We start from the raw sequence: 22,415 nt of genomic DNA, 5'->3' as shown, positions 1-22,415 counted from the left end.
AAACTAGCAGAGCTACTGATTCATTAGTTGTGTTGATAATTCTACATGGCAACATGTATTCATCTTGGGAAGAGAGACCGTTTGGATTCACCTCGAATTACATGAGTTTTTTACTGTGCTGTCTTCAAGACTTCATCCTTTTCATAAAATACAACATCCTATACACATTTTCTTTCATTTTTTCAGCTACAGATCAGATAGGTTTTGCCAAAAACTGTCTAGCAGAATCGTTGGTGCACGGGTCTTGAAATCAGACAAAACCACATTTTACCATTTATTGTGTTACTTCAGGCAGAATTGTTTAGCAGTTCTGTGCTTCAGTTACGGCTTCTTTAAATTGGGCATAATTATACTTTCCTCCCAAAGTTTTGTAAGAATTCAATGAGATAATACACATTGTTAACACGGTGCTTGACCTGTGGTAAGAGTTCTCAACGGACAATGGATAAGATGACGTCCTACCTATCTGGCCTCAGCATCCTCCTGTTAGAAACAGTTTTCTAAACAGCTTGAAGACTCTACAAGAAGGTGGGGCTTTGGCGTCCAACGCTCTCTACTAAACTGTAAGTTTAATAAACGGAGTGTTACCCAGGACACGGGGTTGGGTGGGGTCGGAACGAGCGCGCCCGCCTGTCTGCTTTGCCGCGGCCGCGACGCAGACGCCGGACCAGAGCCTGCAGGCCGAGCCCAGCTGCCCCGCCGCCCTGGCAATGAAAACACCGCCACGTGGCCTGCAGCCTTGGCGTCACGCGCCTTTGCCCAATGGCAAGCCGCGTCTCGGAGTTGGGGGCGGGTCGCCAGCAGGGCGGTTCCGCCCACAGCCGTCGCCAATTGGCCAAGAGTGAGCCGGGGCGTGGGCTCACGACCAATGGAGGCCGGCAGTGGGGACCCCGCCCTCTCGGTGGCTGGGTCCGCGGGACCGGCAGGAGGGGGCGGGGTGGGGCGGAGCTGAGCGAGGAGGGGCGGGGCGACGCGGGGCCCGGGCGGGGCCGGGGGCGGGGCCGGGGGCGGAGGGGGCGGACAACCCGGCCCGCGGGGCCGGCGCCAGCGGGCTGCTGAGGTGGCTGTCGCCCGCTCGGAGCGGCGGCTTCCCGGGTCGACCCCCTGATGGAGGCCGGGGCCGCAGACGGCCCCTCGGGCGGGGTCGAGGAGGCGCTCAGCTGCTTCTCTTTCAACCAGGACTGCACGTAAGCCGAGGCGCCTGCCCTGCCGGGAGGTGGGGGAGAAAAGTCGCGATCGGGGGTGCCGTCCAGTTGGCAACTTGTGCAGGAGGCGCGGGCCTACGCCCCCAGAGGCCTCGGCGGACGGCCGGTGCTGCCCGGACCGGTGCGGGCCCCCGGACCGCCCCCTCGGCCTCCCCGTCCTCCAGGAGGGGGCTGAGCACCCCCATCGCCCGCTGCCGGCGGAGAGCCAGGAGGGCCCGGCCGGGGGAGAAGGAGGGAGTTAGCCGGGGGAGTGGGGCTGAAGGAGGCTAAGGTACGTGGGGGGACGGGGGGGGGCGGGGTAGTGACCAAAGTGGGGGTCTGGGGAAGGAGGGGCAGAGGCCAAAGCAAAGGAGATGGGAGAGGACGGGGAAGTTGCAAGCTGACCCAAGGCGAGGTAGTTGGGGCCCAGGAAGATGGGAGTACAGGAAAAACTTTCCCATTTGTCCTTGAGCATCTCAACGTGGCATCTGGGCAGGGCCAATGACTCAGAGGCAGCCTATCCCTGCGGCCAGGCCAGCCCCGGTCCCAGCCCCAGCGCAGGGCACCTCGCCCGCCGGATCTGGGTGTCAGGAACCTCTCCACTGCTCTCAGTGTGTCTTCACGTAGCCCACTGGAGAGGCCGGGCCGCCTCCTGGGAGTCCGGAGCCCTTTCCCGGCCCAGGCTGCCTTCCGGGAGAAGCACGAGCTCCACTCTGTTGCTTTTTGACTGGATTTTTAACGTTTCACCTTGATGTTCCCATTGGGACTTTGGCCAGAGAGCCGGGAGTTGCTGAACTGTGTTTCAGACATCTGGAAGATGTCCCTTAGAAGAAAACTCCTGCTCCCTTACCTCTTTTCATGGGATTGTTAGACGCCAGCTCTGGGCACCGTATGGAATAATCTCTTTGGAATGTGCACCCAGAGCATTAGGCAGTGATGACCTCTTCCCAGTTTCCCATTTCCTGCTGTACCAGTCTCTGTTGTGCTCCTTGTTTGGAGTCGGCTTCAGGTGTGTGTTGGCCGTCTGTGCCTGGGCTATGCTAATACTGAACATTCAGTGGTGTAATTAAGGCCATCGTGTACCATAAGCAACCCTGGCTTCCATTCCCTTTGTGTTTCTGTTTAAAAACACCCTATGCCAAACAATATACCTTTGTTCGAAAAAGCTGTATGTGTAATCGTGTAATCCAGTAGCTGGGCAACTGGGTTAGAGGACGGACTTTCAAGCTTTCCTTGACCACAGCCCACAATAAGAAATACATACTACAACATTACCCAATATCCAGATATAGATGTGTGTGTATATACACACACACACACATATATATATGTATAATATCACTGAAAAGCAATTCACAACATGCTGTTTACTCTTAATGTGTGCAATACCCTCTGGTATTTTGTGTTTCTTTTTTTTTAAAGCCATTCGTGACTTACTAAATTATTTTCTCATGGGTTGAGAGCCACAGTTTACAAAAATGATGGTCTAGATACACTTCTGATGTTTTGTAAGAAACATTTTGCAAGAGAGGATGGCTGTTGAAATGCCTGGGCGTTTGCCTTCCCAGTTGAAAGCAGGTTAAGGAGGGGAGCTAGCTAGTTTGCTTCTTAGTAGGAAATGTTCTCAATTCTGCTTTGTAGCATTGTTTATTACATTTTTTTAAAGGGATGTTAATTTTTACTCTAGGTAAGTCCCAGCTTTCTATAGCAGTTGGATAAGAATGTTATTTTCAAAACCGTAGGGTGCTTGGGAAGTTAATTTCCTTAGTCCCTACAGTCAGTTCTGTCTTCCTGGCTCTGCTGGGCAGCTCTGTCGCACCTATAAATAAAAGTTTTTGTCACAGTCAGTTGCTTTGAGCCTCAGAGGGTATGACATTGGATTTTAAAATAAGTCAAGCCCCTTGCCGAATACATTTCGGAGTGTCAGCGTGTCTTTTTCTATAAGTATAGGCCAAATTTAGGGCCCAGTTTTTCTGGAGAAGGTTAGTTAGAAGACAACTAACCTTTAGCAGTCTTCACTCATCCTTCATGCTTGGCCCTGTGCCAGACAATTTGGGTGTGTTTTTTCATTTGATTCGTGGTATGTATTTGTCCCAAATCCCATTTTCATGAGAGGTGATGAGAATTTTTTTTCTTCCTACAAAAAGGCCTTATGAATGAAATAAGGGTTTAGTCTGAATTCCTTGATTCAGAGTTTTTTGTGGTCATTGATCAACCATTTAAAGCACAACAGTGATCACACTGCCATTTCCCATATTTAAAATTCGTGTGGAGCAGGGCATATGTTTGAAAGTTATTTTAAGTTGCCAGATCTTTTGGTTAATATTATAAGACTCTAATTACAACATTTTTCCCCTTACTTGCAAGCTTTAGAAACCTTGGTTTGCAACTAAATGCACACATATTTATGTGAAAAAAGTTTATGGGAAGAAGGTTTAGGAGCAGTGATCCCTATGGAGTATGTATATTTTGAAGTTGTAAGATGCAGCTGGCTGGCCTTTCGAGTTTGTTGTCATTAGAAGCCAAGCCCCAGTTCTAAGCGCACTGTTGCCTGATGCAAACGTCTAATCCCCCAGGTTAGCTGCTCAGCAGGTCGGTTGTGGGGGGCGGGGTGGGGGTGCGGGGGGTGAAGCGGCAGAAGCAGCCACCTTGCTGATTAGAAGTCAACTGCCATCCCAGGGAAGAACAAATGTTAGGGTTGAAAAAAAAAAAATTCCAGGGAGAATCATATGACCTTCTCTTTTTTAGGCTAGTGAAACAAGAGCCTTGGCCATCCAGGCTTGTAGCAGTAAGCTGCTTATTTTAGTCTATGTCTCCCTGTGAAGAGCGAAGCTCACCTTTTCATACGTTTATTTTGAATGAGGGAGTTGGACTACTTGTTAGGTCTACATAGGACCATTTTAAGGTCCATTTCAGCCCTGACATCCCATTTCCCAGGGGTCAGGGTCCGATGGCTTATTCTGAGGGTGCTCTGGGTAAGATTTTGGTCATCGCTGAGGTGTTGAGGGCAAAGCAGGAGAGAGCTGGATAGGAATTCTCAGCTGCCGAACAAAACTGACCCATTTGCTTTCATCCTGGGGCCAAGGAAACCTGGGTGCACACTCTGTATCTATCGGTTGAAGAGTGAAAACTTAAGAAGACAAGATTCTGGACTTCCCTGGCGGTCCAGTGGTTAAAGCTCTGCACTTCCAATGCAGGGGACGTGGGTTTGATCCCTGGTCAGGAAACTAAGATCCCACATGCTGCACTGCGCGGCCAAAAAATTAAAAAAAAAAAAAAAGACAAAATTCTTTTAGCCCCCTTTGTCCCAGATAAGGTTTAGATTTTGCTCTGTTGGTAGGTGGCAGTGCTGGCTTTGTGGAGCTGAGGATAAGGCAGTTCTCAACCATGGCTGCCCATGAAAGTACTTGAACTGAAAAAAAAAAGAGAAAGAAAGAAAGCCAATTAAATAAAAAGCACAGGGTTGGAGGAGCAGGGTAGACAGTCATCAGTATTTTTCTTAAAACTTCCCAGGTGAGTTTAATGTGCAGCCAGGGATGAGAACCACTGGTATAAAGTATCTGAGATGCTTTCATGGAAAGTGATGGAAGGAAGCATCTATTAAATTTTGCCTGCTAATGACCTACTGTGTCTTCTAAGATCACGTAGTTCTTTTTTTTTTTTTTTAAAGATTGATTGATTGATTGATTGATTGCTATGTTGGGTCTTCGTTTCCGCGCTAGGGCTTTCTCTAGTTGTGGCAAGCGGGGACCACTCTTCATCGCGGTGCGCGGGCCTCTCACTATCGCGGCCTCTCTTGTTGCGGAGCACAGGCTCCAGACGCGCAGGCTCAGCAGCTGTGGCTCACGGGCCCAGTTGCTCCGCGGCATGTGGGATCTTCCCAGACCAGGGCTCGAACCCGTGTCCCCTGCATTGGCAGGCAGATTCTCAACCACTGCGCCACCAGGGAAGCCCCACGTATTTCTTTTTTAAGCAAGAAAGAAAGAAAGAAAGAAAGGAGGAAGGAAGGACGGAGGGAGGGAAGGAAGAAAGTGAAGGAAGGAGAGAAGGGAGGAAGGAAGGAAGGAAGGAAAGAAAAAAAATAATTTACCTCTTGGTACCACTGTGATGAATATTGTCAAACATGCCATTTTTCCTATTTCTGCCCAGCTGGGAAAGCATGGTCCCTGGTGGGTTTGACACTTCGTTTGCCGATAGAGCGCATTCAGTTTCCGGTCTCTTAACCATTTCTCATGCTTGTATGTAGTTGTCTTTGACTTCTTCCTTTCGGCTGGACCTGCCCACCTGACAAGGCATGCTTGCTTCACCGTCTAGAAAGTGATCAAATGTCTCGGCTCCTGAGGCTGTATGTTTATCTGTCCCCTATGAGGCTCGAGGGACGGAGGGTGTCTCTCTTCAGACCCACCTATGGTTGGACCCAGTACCTTTTGTCATTCCCAGGCTGTCCTTGCCTTCACAGATCCCTCGCGATTGGAACCAAATCTGGTTATAAGCTGTTTTCTTTGAGTTCTGTGGAGCAGCTTGACCACGTCCATGGAAGCAGTAAGTGTGTGTGTGTGAGAATCTCAGGGCACCAAATCCGCCCTCTAGACTCTAAGCTGGGGCACTTCTCAGCTTTCTGCGTTTCCCTCCACTAACCCTCAAGCTTACAGAGTCAGTAGTTTTTCAGATTTAAATATAAATCATTGTTTCCACTTGCTTTAAAAAAAAACACCACCATGAAACACTAGTAAGATTTGGCAATAGCTTAAGTAACATTCTCTTTTTACATTAAGAAATCCATTGAATCTGTATTGTTGACACTTTTTCGTATACTCATATGCACGGTCATCAGTTTTTATAACTGTCGAACTGAAAGTTCACTTACGATTTTTTTTTTTTGCCCTTTTATTGGCACTGTAGAATATTGGTAACATTCATTCAGTCATGGAAGTATTTTCCTTGTTTTAATAAAGCAGTAGTCTCCCATTCACAGAGTCCATATCAAAGACATTGAAGTACTTCTTGTGAATATTAAAAACAAGTCCAGCATAGAAATGTGCCTCTCTCATTGTCTCAGGGAAGGTTGTTGTTTATGCCACCATCATATTGATGAAAACACACTCTGGATTCCCTGGAAAGAAAGTGGCTTGGCAAATAATATCTTAGGCTCCCAATTCATTTGTAAGATGTTATTTTTATTATAACATTTTTGTGAAGATTCTGCTCTGTATCTGTCCTGCGTTGTTCCCTATGGGACTTGCTGGAGCCCAAGAAAGGCAGGCATGTGAAAAGAATGTTCCCAGAAAGACACGGAGGCCTCCTGTCTACAGGCGCTCAAGAGGCTTCCTGATTTACCTTCTTCCTGGGCGCAGAAGGACTTCCCTGGTCATAGCACAGATGTCCGGGGTATTATCAACAGGAAAGGGATTCCGGACAGAGTCAGGGAGCACAGCAAGACGGGCACGAGGCACAGAATTCACTGTGTTCCTGCCCCCGCCCCTCCCCCATCATGGTGGCACCTGTACCTTTCAGCAACAGGGACCAGAAGAATTCCGAAAGCAGAGCCTCCCGGCAGAGTAGTTACCACTTTGAAACCTCTCGTGGAGAAAGAGTGGATTGATCCAAACCTCCCAGATATGTTCTGCGGAGAGGACAGCGGCCCCGGGGGCGGGGCTGTGATTCCAGCCGCGGAGGGCATCGGGGGATGTTCTGGAAAGCCCGGCTTTATGTTCTGATCGCCGGGGTCTGCCTGACTGCCAATGGTGGAAAGGGCCTGGGAACTTGGGAAACGGGTTAAAGTTCACTGTCGAGGGAAGGGGCGGGGAATCTCTGCAGGCAGGCGGTCGGGGGTGGGGGTGGGGGTGGGGGAGGACCCCGAGGAGGCCGCCGGCTGACGTGTGCGCCCCCCCCCCGGCCGCAGATGACATCCCCGACGTCTGCATCGTGGAGCGCCTCTTCTCCAGCAGCCTCGTGGTGGTCGTGAGCCGCACGAAGCCTCGCCAGATGAACGTGTACCACTTCAAGAAGGGCACGGAGATCTGCAGCTACGGCTACTCCAGTAACGTCTTGTCCGTCAGGCTGAACCGGCAGGTAAGGGGCTGGGGCGTCCCTCCGGGTCGCAAGGCTCCCGCCGCTGGGGACCAAGGAAAAAGAGGAGCACCTCTCAGGGTGGTCATCTCTCGCCAGTATCCAGCTCTGTCGGGGGTTTTAAAACTCAGGCCGAGGATTATGCGGCCGTGGTTTGAGTCTACGCCGCACACACTTGTCTAGGCGGTGAGACCGCCCCCGGGCCCCGGTCCTTCCGCCTGGTGTGATTTCTCAAACAGCCGCCACCGGCTAGGCGAACGCGGTCCCCCTGGAGCCAGGCTGGGTGGAACCCTGGCTCAGAATCTGTCCCGTGAGCCACTGCAGGGGCACCTTAAACCAGAGGGACGCCCTTCTTGTTTGGGCCCTAGATGGTGGCATTCGTTGCCGGCTGGTGGTCACTCCTGTCAGAATAAGCTCCTGGAGAGAAAGCGTGGGACTCCTGGGTTAGTGCTGAAGCCCTAAAGTCGGTGAAACTGTCCCTCTTCTTGCTGGGACCGAGTCCCAGGCCGCTCCTTTTCTTTCTCCCGGCTAACCCTTGAAGATGTTTCTGGTGGTGTTTTCTTTGTTGGAGGAAGGGTTAGTCTTATCTCAAACGTGCAATATACATTCTTTTGAAAACTGTAAGTTCCTGTTAAATAAGCATTTGGGGGTATTAGCCGAGTTTCCCTTGAATTATTAGATTTTAAATCCATTGAGGGCAGCGACTGTATCCATTTTACTCACTACGGTAAGGCCTGGTAGAAAAGACAGTGTCCGGTAGAAAAATGCTCAGTGAATATCTGTTTCCTGGCTGCCTATTAAATACAAAAACAAATAAATCGGTTCTTTATATGACAGAGCAGATCTGTGTATTCAATTAAATACTCCCAGGGTGCTGGAGGTCCTTGCCTTCACTGAGGACATCATTTTCTCCTTTGTACCTAAACTATTAAGTACTTACTTTTTTTTTTTTTTTTTAAACAAATGAGACAAAGTGCTGTCTTAAGTTTATGAGAAGGAAGAGATTGTTTCTTTGGGTTGATCCACTATTTTGACTGCCTATCCATTCAAGTCTGTATAAAGCAGGGCGGTAGAAAATGGCCTGAGAAATAGAATACGACGTTTTTTAAAAGCAAGGAGTAGCCGGAGATAAAGAAGATAAGCCCAGTTCTTGGCAAGAGAGGGAAAGGCAGTTTGAGGGTTTTCAACTTGAAGGCTTTTAAGCACAATTCTTGGCTCCAGTGCTGTCTCTGAAATCTCTTGGTTGCACATTAAATTTCTTTGCAGGACGTTTTATCTTTGCATACGTTGATGGCCAGGGTATAAAAATTAAGACTGTTTAGGCAAATATCCCGTAATGATCAGAACCCTCAAATGGTATCCACGGTATTTATTTGTATAATGTCTCTCTTGCTTGCTCTCTGATATCTTCATCAGCAAATGGGACTGTTAACCTTTAGGTGCCGCCCTCTCCTCAATAAAACACTCATTAACTTCAAAGTTCCCCTGCCGCATCTCCTAAAGAACATCACGGCACCTAGAACTTCTCCGCTGTTCACAGCCAAGCCAACTGGACCCCAGGCCGAGCAGGGCTCTCTTCCTTTAGCATTTCTTCTGCTAAGAAGATGATTTGAAACAGGTCTGGGAAGTCTTCGGGGTTTGCTTCTCTTAAAAACATTCAGATTTGGGACTTCACTTTTGGTTTACGGGGCTGCTAGAGTCCCCTCCCTGCTAGGCCAGGGTCCTGGTGCTCCCCCCCGCCCCAGGAGGACGTGAAAATAGAGGCTACTCTGTCTATTTCATCAGGTCCTCAGGCTGTGCAGTTCCTTTCTGAAAAACAGGAAAAAAGTCCAAGATTTGTGTGGGGAGTTAAGAAGAAAGAAAACCCCTATTATCCTCTGAATCTGTAGAAAGGAAGAATATTCAGTAATTGTGATCTGTTTCATTTTTAGTTGCTGTTAATCCCCTTCTACTAATAGAGGAAAGGTATTCTGTGGAATAAAGACAATAAACCAGATGTATTTGGATTTGTAAATGTCCACAGTTCTTTGACCATCTGTTCCGAGGGGCCCTCGTTACCCAGATGGAGATTGATTGGATGGAAGCCTCCAAGGGCAGACGCTGTAAATAATTCTCTAGTTGACAAAAGGAGTTTTTACTTCTAGGACCTAGACAAGTAGATGAGAGCCAGGGTGACAGGGAATGAGCTGAGCTGGATGCCAGCCCAGGGTTCTGCTGAGACCGGAGACTGATTAGTAAAGGGAGCCATTGCCAGGGTTGCGCTCACCCCAGGAACGAGCCCTCACGTGAAACACAGACGAAGTGCCTCCTCTTTGCCCCTCACTGTTCCCTCTGTGTTTCCCTTGGGGGGGGGTGACCTCCGGCCGAGTGGACCACAGAGCAGATGGTGCTGTAAGAGCTGGTGGGAAAGATGCAGACGAGGCCAGAGAAGCTAGGAGTGGAGGCTGCCCTTGCAGGAAGGGGCACGGTGAAGACCCCGAATTCTGGGGTCGCACGTGGGGCTCGGGGCGGGGACACAGGAGCGAACCCGAACCCACAAACATCAACAAGCATAGAGCACTCTAGTCCAAACCGTAGCAAGTGCAGGCGAAAGGCAAAGCGGTGCGGTAAATCAGGGACTGTATATTTTACGGAGAAGCACTGATATATGCCATCAATTTGGAGACCCTGTTAGAATCTTTTTTATCACCCCTCTGCACCCAGCGCTGTGGCCACAGAGCCTTAAATAAACCTGAGAAAAGTGTTTCAATGTTATCTTTCCGCTTGGTTCAAGTGACAGTCTCCCGAAAAATTCTGAGCTGGGAAAAGCCTTACTGGGAAAACAGCATCGCAGGCTTTTCCCAGAAGGGGAACCCACCGCTTCTTAGTAGTATTTTTAGGTCCCTTCCTTTCCAAGAGTTGTTCCCTGGGATGAAAGGATCTGGCCCGGGAGCAGCGGTCCTCACGTCTGGGGTCCGTGTTGAAACCCCCCTGGACGAGGGTCTCCAGGCAGAGCCCAGGCCTTGCCCCTGGGATGCCAGGCGCTCATCGGGGTCTGAGAAGCGCCGGCCTGAAGGAAGCCGAGGCGGCAGGAGCAGGGGGGGCTGTGGAAGGGCAGTAGCCCCTGCACCAAAAGCCCCTTCCCAAGGGCCCCGCGCTCGCACCCGGCACCTGCGCTGTGCGGAGCCGGGCTTTCTGCTCCTCTAGGCACCTGACACCTTAACCCCGAGGCCTGCTTCCGCGGGGCCCTCGGAAAGAGACTGGAAACCTGACAAGTTTCCTTTGAAGAAAAAGAGAAGGGTGTCCGGGCACTGGGAAGGGGGAGCCCCGGGGAGAGGAGCCCATCCCAGGGGGACCGCGGGGCGGGGGCGCTGGGCGGGGTGTCCCGTGAGGGCTGGAGGGTGTCTCGGGTTCCCTTCGCCAGGGCTGGAGCGAGGGCGCACGAGTGGGTCTGGGCGAGCGTTTGGGTGGATCATAGTTCCAGCTGGCGTCATGTGGGGAGGGGGAGCGTAACCCCGGGAGATGCAGAGGGGGACAAGGAACCCACATCCGGACAAGATGGGACTCGGCCCTGAACATCGAAGGGGGCCCGTCTGATGGGAAGGGGAACCGAAAAGTTTACCCGGAAGTGTCTTCACTGGCAAAGGGAGTCTGACCAGGAAGTGTCCAGGATTCCCTGGACTGAGGAGAGGGAAAAGTACAAAAAAAAATAGAATAAAAAGGAAATCTCAATTTCTAAGTGTAATTTCCTAAGATCCTGTATTCAGTGCTTCCGTCCAGGTGGATGGTGATATATACGCGGCTGTGCGCACGTAACGTAAGCTTCAAACTGAGTGTGAAAATTCCTCCCCCTTTCGGCTTACAATCGAGTTAGGATTCACAGGAAAGAGGAGTGATCTCGGGATGGTCGGGCCCTTTTCGAGGAATCAGCCCCGATAGATTGATGGGTCTGTGTGATTTCAGAGGCTGCTCGTTTGCCTGGAGGAGTCCATTTACATTCACAACATTAAGGACATGAAGCTTTTGAAGACCATCCTGGATATTCCTCCAAACCCGACAGGTGAGCCCCAGCCCGGACCAGGTGCCCCCAGATCTCGTGTCCGGGCGCTCCTTTGCACCAGCTGTGTTTCCACCCAAACTGAAAACCCGAAGCAGCGTTTGTCCTTCATTGCTTTATAAATCTTTGTGGTGTTTGCCTTGAAGCTTTGTCTTAACGGCGGCAGATTCAGATTATATTAGGCCATGCGTCCTGCAGGAAGGCCGTGTGACCTTCCCTGTAGCCTGGGAGAAACTCCTTTCCCCTGGGACCCGTTCTCAGCAAACGTGTCAAAGCATTTAGGCAGACATGTAGGAGATGTCCTGCCTCTGACGTTGCAAGGTGTTCACCCCTAGTTATCTTTGCTGGTTGTTCAGTATAGAGCAGACGTCATAATGAAAAGTGGGTTCTACCTGACCAGGAGACAGACAATCCAAACTGAAAAGAAATGTGTTTTCTTACGTTACAGACAATTCTCTCCACGTGGGTGATGTGCTAGGAAGTTGGACTGTATTAAATTCTCAGATGTAACACTGTTTAATACATTTTCCTGATTTAAGAATGGGAGCAGCTGGGATTGGTCAGGTTGAAATGGCAAACTATGACATCCTGTGAATCCCTGGCAGCAGAAGTAAACGAGAAGGAAGTTGTGTGGTGGGACAGGAGCCACCAAACCAGAACAGTTTGCGGGTCTAATGATTCAGGGCAGTATTTGTAAATCGCACTCCAGCTTAGTGTCGTTAAATGATTGCTTCAGTTCACTGCAGTTTTCTAATTCGTTGACTTTCACTGAATTTCAAGATCCCTGTGGCCCGACCTCAGTCACCTAGACTCTTTGAGCCTCAGTTTCCTCACCTGTAAAATGGAATAGTAACCCCCATCTCACAGATGTGGCGTCTGTGGCGGTGACCTGCTCACGGCCTGCTGGGCAGTAATTCCTCCTCTGGCCTCATTTCCTTCTCTCCATCTGAGTTATACAGATGGCCCTTGCTGTTGCCTTCAGTGCTTTAAAATTTCAGCCCTGACAAAACGGTACTGTATTTGAAAAGATCACAGCCATTGAGGCCGTTAGAAAGCTCTGTGAGAGAACAACTTTAAAGCCTGTTTCACAAGTGGAGGTGGAGGGTGGTAAGTGAAGGAATCATGGCCGGGGATGGGGGTCGGGGGGTTAGTTTTGTTTTGTTTTTCAGGAATGAGAGGTTGAACTAACCTGGAAAAGTGTTTATTGCAGACGTGCTATGTGCCCGGGACCATAGCAGGCACTGTAGGTACAGACCAGGAACCCCAGACCCATGGGACGTGGTGCACAAGGGCCCTGGCGTCTTTGGAAGGTTTGGGACCCAGGGGGTGACGGCTGAAAGGAAGATGTGCTCTTCTGACAGGGCGGGGGAGGTGAGTGAGGTCCGAGCAGAACCCACAGGCGCCGCGGGCCTGGGCTGGACCCTGGCGGCTTTGGACAGGGGACATCTCAGGGGGGCAGGGGACAATGCCAGGTGGGCAGAAAGCTCACAAGCTGCCTGTGACTCTCCGTTTCTTTGAAAGGAGGGGAGCCGGGCACCGCCAGCCGCCTTTCGAGCGGGCGTCCCACAGGTCAGGGCAGCCGCCAGCCCCCCTCACTCCTGCGGTCACACCGTCAGCCGCTCAGCCCAGGAGATGGTGCTGCCTGCCTCCAGGGCCAAACCCGTTCCTCCGGCGAAAAGCCCGTCTCCTCTTAACTTGGAGCAAATGCAGCCATTTGTCTTAGCTCAGAAAACGCACTGATGGCCTCAGTTTTGCAGTTTAAACAGGGAGAAAGGAGGTTTGCAGGTGTAGGGCCATTTGTGCTTCCTGTTAGGATGTGTGCGCCTCACAAAGGGAATCGTTTTATCTCAAGACAACTTAGAAATGATGGGAGGTGTCCTCAGGTAAACATTACCAGTGGGCTGGGGGAGAGATTTAGCCTTTCCTTCTGAAAGACCAGGGATGGGTTGAAAGACCGAAACGTGTGTCTTATTACACCTCTGACGTTCTTTGGAGAGAGAGACCAAGACAGTTTCAAATCCTGACATTTATAATCATCCTCTCAGCTTCCCCTGAGCTCTTCCTACTTCAGTAAAATGGGGACGACCCTTTTTACCCCACAGAGTTATTATGGGGAGGATTCCCCGAGGGCGGGGAGGGGGTGAGAGCAAAGTCCCACTTGCTGGGCACACGAGGCTCGGCCAGGCTCACCCGCCGGCCGGTTCCATGCATCATGTCCATCTCCAGCCAGGAGGGCAGGCTCGGGACAGGTCAGAGTTTCCCTGCAGTGACATGACCCGTCCCTCGCTCAAGGACCCCCAGCAGACTCTGAGCGGCCAAAACCACGAAGATAAGATCCTCAGAGGCCAGGAGTCTCCTTTATTTGTTCCCACCCTCTCATGTATTCTCTGAACAAAAAGCCGTAAGATGGAAACTCTGGCCCTTGATTTGATGAATCTTCGTGGGTGCACAGGGAGACGGGGCCTCTTGGCTGACTGGCTTAGCCACACAAATTCTGAACGTCTTTTGACTTTGTGAACTTCGAATACGTGATATATACAGAGGCCTGTGATTGCTTCACGCTCAGTACCGGCCGCGGCTGTAAATTTCCTTCCTTCTGTCTGTTTGTGTCATGCCCATTCCTGTTGTGTCAGAGACTGCAGGCTGCTTCCTTTAAAGGGTTTGGCCAGACGGGGCTCGAAGTTAATTTCCTGCTAGCACAGCAGTCTGTGCCCTGAGCAGCTGAAGGTGGAAATCTCCATAAAAAAATCCGCCAACGGCAGAACTTGGGGATGCTGTCGGCCTTACAGGCTTTCCCGGAGTACTGGGGGAACAGTCTACACCACACAGCAATGTGTATAATGGGACAGAGTAGCCGCTTATTCCCCAGCGAGCGCTCTTTCTGAAAATGTAATGCAGGTGGGGGTAAATGGTAGCATAGAGCATCTGTAAGTACAGAGATGATTTCTCCCCTTTCTATTTTTAAAAACTGGAAAGCATATTCCATTAATCAACCCAGAGGGAACTGCATTTTATAAATCACTGTTAACTTGTTTTAATTTTGACATATAATACTATAAATACCAAGGTAAGAATGATTTAGAATCACAGGATTTCCTTGTAATTCCAGCCAATGGTGCCATTGGTTCTTGAATGGAAATCAGGCATTTTTCTTCTCCAGCTGCAGAAGGATTACAGCCAAACCATTTCAGTGGAATTTAGCTGACCATGATTTATGAAAATGTATGTCAAGTCTGAAGTCCAAAAGCCACATCAAAACCTAACTCCTTATATTTAAAAAAAAGAAAAGAAGAAAAAGGCCGGAAGAAAATATACTCAAATACTGAGCATAGTGAAAAGCCTCTGGGTTTTAGAATTATGGGTGCTTTTTTTTTTCTTTCTTTATATTTTCTGGGCTCTACAAATTTTTTATACTATCACTTTTTTATTATAAAATAATATCAAAGAAAAGGCTGGGACTTCCCTGGTAGCGCAGTGGTTAAGAATCCACCTGCCAATGCAGAGGACACGGGTTCGAGCCCTGGTCCAGGAAGATCCCACATGCCGCGGAGCAGCTAAGCCCATGCGCCACAACTACTGAGCCTGCACTCTGGAGCCCGTGAGCCACAACTACTGAAGCTCGCACGCCTAGAGCCCGTGCTCCGCAACAAGAGAAGCCACCGCAGTGAGAGGCCCGCGCACCACAACGAAGAGTAGCCCCTGCTCGCCGCAACTAGAGAAAGCCTGTGCACAGCAACAAAGACCCAACGCAGCCAAAAATAAATAGCTAAATAAATAAATTTAAAAAAAGAAAAAAAAGAAAAGGCTCATTTCCCTTCCTATAAAGGGTTTCAGGGGACACTTGTGACAGAAACAGAAGACGAGTAGAACAGGAATGTCTAAGCCTATAGCAAAGTCTTCCTACTTTCCTTGAGGGCTTCACAAGAAATAAAGTGCATTCTTAGAGCTGGGTGGATTTGTCTGAGAATTGGACCACAGGAAGCCAAAGGGGCTCATGTTCAGCATTTCTGGGGACCTTCATTAAGTTGCAAAGGTTGGTATGCACGGCCCCTTGGCTACATTCAGGTGGGCTGGCCGAGGTGCGAGCCAGAGGCAGAGCTGTCAGGCATGTGGTTACGTGGCAGGGTGTACCTGCCCTCGCCACCATCCTTGGCCCCTTCTTGTCAGAATCTCATGTCAACTCACTCTCCATTAGGTGTTACAGGAAGTTCCATGTTAGCTGAAGAAGTTTAAGCTTCCTTCCTTTCTGGAAATATTTACATTTTAATATACAACTCTGAAGGTCACCTCACACCTATTAGAATGGCTATTATCAAAAAGACAAGAGACAAGTGTCAGTGAGGGTGTGGAGAGAAGGGAGCCCTTGTGCACTGTTGGTGGGAATGTAAATTGGTGCAGCCGCTGTGGAGAACAGTGTGGAGGTTCCTCAAAAAACTGAAAACTGAGCTACCTTATGGTTAAGCAATCCCACTTCTGGGTATTTATCCAAAGAAAATGGAGACACTAACTCAAAAAGATATCTGCAGCCCAAAGTTCATTGCAGCAATATTTACAACAGGCAAGACATGGGAACAACCTAAGTGTCCATCGATGGATGAGTGGATAAAGAAGGTGTGGCATACAGATATAATGGAATAATACTCAGCCATAAAAAAGGATGAAATCTTGCCACTGTAATGACGTGGATGGACCTTGAGGACATCACGCTACGTGAATTCAGTCAGGCAGAGAAAGACAAATACCATATGATCTCACCTATATGTGGAATCTTCAAACAAAACAAACAAGCTCACAGATGCAGAGGACAGACTGGTGGTTACCAAAGGCTGGGGATCAGGGGGAAGAGAGGTGTGAAATGGTTGAGTGGGGTCAAAAGGTACAAACTTCCAGTTAAAAAATAAGTCATGGGAGTGTAACATTCAGCAAAACTGAGAAGGCATGAGTGGTCTCTTCTAAGGCCGGGTGACCCTTTACAGGCGAGAGGGCTGCAGGGAGCCTGCGGGAAAGGGCACTGGGCTGTCACCCTCCTCCCACAGCTGCCTGGCAGGTGATAAGGGCACAGCCTGGTGGGTCCTCGGCAAAGCCCGAGCAGGAAGCCGGACCTTGGTTCCCATTCTCGACGTTTGCTTTTGTTTTAACCTCTTCTCTGCCCCCAACAGATGAGGGTCAGGTCCATTTTAGCCTGATCTGAAGTTTCTCTTATGCTTTTACAAGAAACCCATTTAACAGACTAACCTGTAACAAAGCTACCTTTTCTATTTAAAAAGGGCCTCTCTTGCCTGATCTCGAAGTTCCTATTCTGGTAATGCTTCTGGTTCGGGTAATTCCGTGAATTCACTTCTGTCACGTACACCCCTATGAATGGAAACCACTGTTGTGAAAATCCTTTTCTTAAATGCTATTAGGATCCTCCCCCGCCCCTCCAATCCCCGTGTAAATAAAAATGGCTTCGGTTTGGTTCAGTGGTTTGACTTGGTGTTTACTCTTCCAGAATATTGTTGAAGCCTCTTAAATCCAACATGTCCTGTTTCTTTTGTTTGTCCCGACGGCAGACACACCATCTTCGCTGCCCTCAAGTGAATTTCCCCTCTGGAGGGGCCCATTTCCCTTATCGAGGCAGGACATTTGGCTCTGAAACAATTTATAAATAGGTCCTCCCCTCAAGCCACCCAGCCTCCCCACCCTCCAATTTAAAATGACATTTAATCACCTGCAGCAAGGCCACCACAAGCTGCCCTTTATTTCAGTGAGGAGCTTGTAGCCCAGAGGGTAACGGAATTGGAAGAGAAGTAGATGTTACTTCAGGGCCTTGGGGCACAGTGCGAAGAAGAACGTTTAAAATAGTCTCACTTCCGACCTCTCAGCTGTGGCGTGGACACGGTCAGTGTCCAGTCACGAGGTCGTCCCGGGAATTTACTTGATCAGGGTCCTTGGATTGGAAGAATCAACTGGGAGTCGAGGTCTGCAGGGCCGCTCCTCCCCTCGCCAGCAGGTGGCGCTGTGGTGGTGCCGTGTCCAGATGCCCTTCCCGGGCGTGGACGCCGGCTTCTCACGTGCGGTTTGCTCTCCGCCAGGTCTGTGTGCCCTGTCCATCAACCATTCCAATTCCTACGTGGCCTATCCTGGGAGCCGGACGACAGGCGAGATCGTGCTCTACGACGGACACGCCCTGGTAAGTTGGCGGTGACCCCGGCCAGCCCAGCCCCCTGCCGGGCCGCGTGGTCAGTTTCAGGTGAGGGGCGGGCTCGGTGGCCGGGGGACGAGGTGCAGAGGCGCAAGCAGCTCCGGCCACCGCTGTGGGGTGTGGACGGGAAGGTCATGCCCTTTGCCCTCATCGCCGTCCGTCCACGTAGCCACAAGGCAGCCTGCCAGGCCCGGACAGACGCCGTGGCAGCTGGGGGCCATCGCGGGGTTGAGTGCGTCCTGCCGGGCCGTGGCGCGGCCTGCGACAGCGTGCAGCCGTGTCCCATGTCCTGCCCTCTGCTCTCCGAGCTTCACAGAGCGGGCAGGATTGCTGCAGGAAGCCGGGCCCTAGAGCCGCATCACGGAGAGCACGGTCACATCGCCGCACTGGCCACGCGGCTGGTCGCCCATCTCCCCGAGGGCAGGAAAAGGGACAGAAACGCAGCAGCCCTTGCAGCAGCCTCTAGATACACCGGGAAGCCACGTGCAGCTTCTGTGCATACGGCCTGGTGGAAAGAGGGAAACAGGGAACCCAGCAGAGGAGGGAGGGTGTCTCGGAAGGAAGGAGGAGGGAGAGGAGACGAAAAGCGTCCTCCCTCTGCCCCAGCATCAACCTCCGTTTTCCTTTTCGCCAACAGAAGACAGTCTGCACCATTGCTGCCCACGAGGGGGCGCTGGCCGCCATTGCCTTCAACGCCTCGGGCTCCAGACTGGCCAGCGCCTCGGAGAAAGTGAGTTCCTCAGGGGCTCGCCCGCCTCCTGCTGGGGGGGGGGGGGCGGGGTGCCGGGGGCGCTGGGCCCCAAAGAGCTGGTGGAAGGGGCCCGGTGACCCCAGCGCTCAGACCTCACTCCGGAGGGAGGCCTTCCGGCCCCTGCGTGAGGCGCTGCATTTATTAACTCGGCCGACCAAGGGCCTCTGCTGTGCAGGGCACAAGCCGCTTTGCCCAGAACCTTGCGGTCTGATTAAGAAACGTGCGTGCCCATCATCACAGATACGGAGAGATGCCGCGTTCCATAAACACAGTAGAAACAAAATGCTTGGCTGTTCAGCAGGAGAGACTGACATCTTCCGTCTGGAATAACCAGGGAAGGTGATCGAGTTGAATTTCAGATGCCACGGAAAACAGGTGTATTTTTGACGGGCAGAGATTGAATGTCTGCGGGGGCCAGAGCAGACTGAACGGGCGCGCCAGCGCCTTGGGCTCGGGTGGGGAGGGGCAGGGAGACAGAGGCTGTTCCGCTCGCCTTCCGAGAACGGTTTATGCAGCACGCACGCAGAAGGGCCTCCGTGCACGGCCCTGGCTGCTTCCTCTCCTGAGACAGGCGCTCAAAGCCAAGCAAACAGGCTCGTCTCCAAAGGGACGTGTCTGCCTGAAGCCGTTCACGGTGCGAAACGCCTACCTGCTTTCTCTTCCAGGGCACTGTCATCCGGGTGTTCTCGGTTCCCGATGGGCAGAAGCTCTATGAGTTTCGGAGAGGCATGAAAAGGTCTGTGCTCGTCGTACAAACCCATTGTAGAGTACGCACAGGGGTCCTGCGGCGGACGGCTGGCAGCCGTCCGGGGAGAGGACAGAGGGGCTGTGTGCGCCCCTCGCCCTGCCCGGGAGGAGGGATGATGGTCCTTTCTCAGGTGACTGACTAGAGGCCCCGCTGAGCACTCAGAACACCTGAGAGCCGAGGGGGGCTTTGTGACCTGGGCCTCCAGCCTGGGGAGCCCTTTCTTGACGCGCCCCAGGGCGGCCCGTCGCGGAGAAGTGAGACGAGCGAGGGAGTCGCGGCCCGAAAGTAACTGCGGATCCTCCCCCCGCGGAATAGAGAAGTGTGATGGTCTGGGTCCTATCCGCTGTAGGGCTCGCAGACGGAAGACTTCCAACGTGACCGGAAGGGGCGGTGCTTGGTTTCTTCTCACCTGAGAAGCGACCCAGTGTGACTCTTTCCGATGTTAATTTCAAAGTATGAACGATACAGTGTCAAAGGGATTTTAGAAAACACAGGCAGACCTCGGAGATGGCGTGGGTTCCATCCCAGACCACCGCAGTAAAGCCAGTATCACCATAAAGCGCGTCACGCACATTTCTTGGTTTCCTCGTACCTATGAAAGTGATGTTTACACTATCCTGCAGTCTGTTAAGTGTGCGATGATGGCATGAGTCTAAAAAAAAATGTTCATGCCTTAATTTTAAAAATGCTGTATTGCTAAACAATGCTGACCATCACCCGAGCCTTCAGCGAGTCGTAATCTGTTTGCAGTCGTCACACCAAAGACCACTGATCACAGGCCACCACGACAAATAGAATAATCATGAAAAAGCTTGAAAAATGTTGAGGGTGATCAAAACGTGACACAGAGACGCGAAGCGAGCAAAGGCTGTGGGGGAAATGGCACCGATGGACTTGCTCGAGGCAGGGCTGCCACAAACCTTCAGTTTGTAAAAAAAAAAACGCAGTATCTGCGAAGCATCCTAAAGCGAAGCCCAATAAAACGAGGTCTGCCTGTGCTCAAACTCTTCGGGATACATGTAGGTTTTCTTACACATATACGTGAAGCTGACTTTTGTACTCTCAGGCTGTTACCCTCGTTCCCCGGGCTCACCCATCCCTGTGTGGCTGTGTTTCCAGGTACGTGACGATCAGCTCTCTGGCTTTCAGCATGGACTCGCAACTCCTCTGTGCTTCAAGCAACACGGAGACTGTACACATCTTCAAGCTGGAGCACCTCGCCAGCAGGTAGGACACGAAACGCTCGTTACACTAAAGGAGTCAGATCCTGGTTGTCCCGCCAGCGCACATGACTTCTTCTCTCTGTCAACGCCACGGACTTGGCTTTACTCGTTCTGTCCCCGCCAACGTGGGGAGTGAGTGTCAGCAAAGACTAGGTGATGTGAGCTGGGGTCGCCCTCCTGAGTTTGCAGCCCGACTCTGCCCCGTGTGAGCGGCGAGGCCTCGGGCAGGTGTTCTAATCTGTCTGTACTTCTGTTTCCTCGTCCGCCAAACCTAAAATATTAATGATCATATACGCCTCTTGGGCCTGTTGTGAGTGCCTGGACTGAAGGCACGCAGCGTCGTGCCGGGCACGGAGTAAACGCTAGAGAGTGTTTGCTAGTCTCGCTACAAATACCATGATGCACAGGCCAACCTCGTGTTGTCGCTTCGAGCTTTGTTGTGCTTCGCAGATTCTGCATTTTTTACAAACTGAAGGTTTGTGGCAGCCCTGCCTCGAGCAAGTCCATCAGTGCCATTTTCCCCAGAGCCTTTGCTCACTTCGTGTCTCTGTGTCACGTTTTGATCATCCTCAACATTTTTCAAGCTTTTTCATGATTATTCTATTTGTCGTGGTGACCTGTGATCAGTGATCTTTGATGTTACCATTGCAAAAAGATTACGACTCACTGAAGGTCCACATGATGGTCAGAAATAAGGAATGCACATTTTTTTTTTATTTTATCAAATTGAGTTTTTTTGAGGTGGGGCTCAGATATGAATCTCTGTAATCTGGCTCCAAGTACTGTACTTTCTTTTTTGGCCGTGCCGTGAGGCATGCAGGATCTTAGTTCCCCGACCAGGGACTGAACCCAGGCCTCCTGCGATGCAAGCACGGAGTCCTAACCACTGGACCACCAGGGAAGTCCCGCACGTTGTTTGTTAGACGTCATGCCACTGCACGCTTACTAGACTGCAGGATAGTGTAAACATCACTTTTATACACACGTGTGCGACATGCTTTATCGCTGCGATCTGGAGCTGACCCCGCAGCGTCTCTGGGGTCTGCGTGTATTCGTCACCCCCAGCACTGAGGGCCTGGCAGATCCTTCCAGGGCCGCTGCCGTGCCCGTGAGAGGAGAGGAGTGGGGTCGATGGCGTAGAGCGTGTGCTGGGCTGCAGCCGGGGTGCGTGTTTCTGTTTCCTGTTGCCGCTGCAATAGATCATCACAAACTTCATGGCGTAAAGCAGCACGCCTTCACGGCCCCGTGGTGCTGCCAGGCAGGGGCGGCCGCCCGGGGTGGCAGGGCTCGGGCTGCACTCAGGGTCGCGAGGCTGCGGTGCGGGTGTTGCCACCGCCTGCCTGAGCTCGGGACCCTCCCCGTTCCGGGTCGTCCTGGTCGTCGGCAGGAATTCAGGCCCTCGCGTTGCAGCAGCGAAGCCCCTGCCCCCCTGATGGCCTCCGGCTCCTCGCCCCTCCTCACGCGGCCTTCAAACCAGCAAGGTCACGCCGATTCCTTCTAAGCTCCTGATTCCGCTGAATTTCCCTCCTGCCTCTGGCTGGGGAAAGCCCTCTGCTTTGAAGGCTCGTGCGATTGGCTAAAGCCGTCTGGATCATCTCCCCCCGCAGTCACCTGGGCCGTACGACGTGACACAGTCACGGGGCTGCGGCCTCCTCACTGGCACGGGCTCCGGGGACCAGGCCGTGGCACCCTGGGGCCCCTCCTAGGGATTCCGCCCGCTGTCGTGTGGGCACCAGCGCAGGTGCAGCCCGTTTCTCCCGGGAAAGCGGTGAAGGGTCTCCTCCACCCAGGCCTCGGCCGTGGCAGTGCCACGTCACCCAGCCTGCCCCTGGGGCCCAGACCCTGCCCCGCGCAGCCCAGGACACGGCTCACACCTTCCTAGGGGGCCTTCGGACACCGCGTGTCTCCTGACACCCCCCTCTAGGGTCGCTGTAGGAAATGGAAACGTGAAGTGTTAGCGATGAGCTCAGGGACGCCCAGAAGGCGGTGGTGGCCTCAGCAGCAGGGCCGCTTGTCCGGGTCCCGCGCCTCCCGACACTCTCCGGCCCCTCGCTGCCCAGGCGTTTCCAGAAGGCAGGCGGGCTGGGAGCCTCACGACTGAGGGAACGGGTTCAGAGAAGTTCCGTGTCTCGCCTGGAGCCGGCCTCCGTCTCCATACCCGGGGTCCGCGTGAAAGCGCTGCATCTCACCCCGCCAGGAGGCGACTCCGGCGACGCTCAG

The 22,415-nt window shown here is 51.9% G+C and overlaps 1 protein-coding gene across 2 annotated transcripts in view; it reads left to right on the top strand.

The window, feature by feature from the left end:
* The first annotated feature begins 1,020 nt into the window (after positions 1-1,020).
* WIPI1 (WD repeat domain, phosphoinositide interacting 1) overlaps positions 1,021-22,415 on the top strand; it is a 30,287-nt gene continuing 8,892 nt past the window's right edge. For both annotated transcript variants that reach the window (XM_036837994.1, XM_036837995.1), the window contains exons 1-8: positions 1,021-1,187; positions 5,644-5,726; positions 7,087-7,256; positions 11,196-11,292; positions 17,364-17,461; positions 18,111-18,203; positions 18,890-18,960; positions 20,092-20,199. In XM_036837994.1, the coding sequence (XP_036693889.1) occupies positions 1,108-1,187; positions 5,644-5,726; positions 7,087-7,256; positions 11,196-11,292; positions 17,364-17,461; positions 18,111-18,203; positions 18,890-18,960; positions 20,092-20,199 (800 nt within the window). In that variant the 5' untranslated portion in view covers positions 1,021-1,107. The remainder of the gene's footprint in view (positions 1,188-5,643; positions 5,727-7,086; positions 7,257-11,195; positions 11,293-17,363; positions 17,462-18,110; positions 18,204-18,889; positions 18,961-20,091; positions 20,200-22,415) is intronic.

Source organism: Balaenoptera musculus, chromosome 20 (assembly GCF_009873245.2).
Source record: "Balaenoptera musculus isolate JJ_BM4_2016_0621 chromosome 20, mBalMus1.pri.v3, whole genome shotgun sequence".
Lineage (NCBI taxonomy): Eukaryota > Metazoa > Chordata > Mammalia > Artiodactyla > Balaenopteridae > Balaenoptera > Balaenoptera musculus.
The sequence above is the reverse complement of the archived record's forward strand: the minus strand, read 5'-3'. Positions and strand labels throughout refer to the sequence as shown.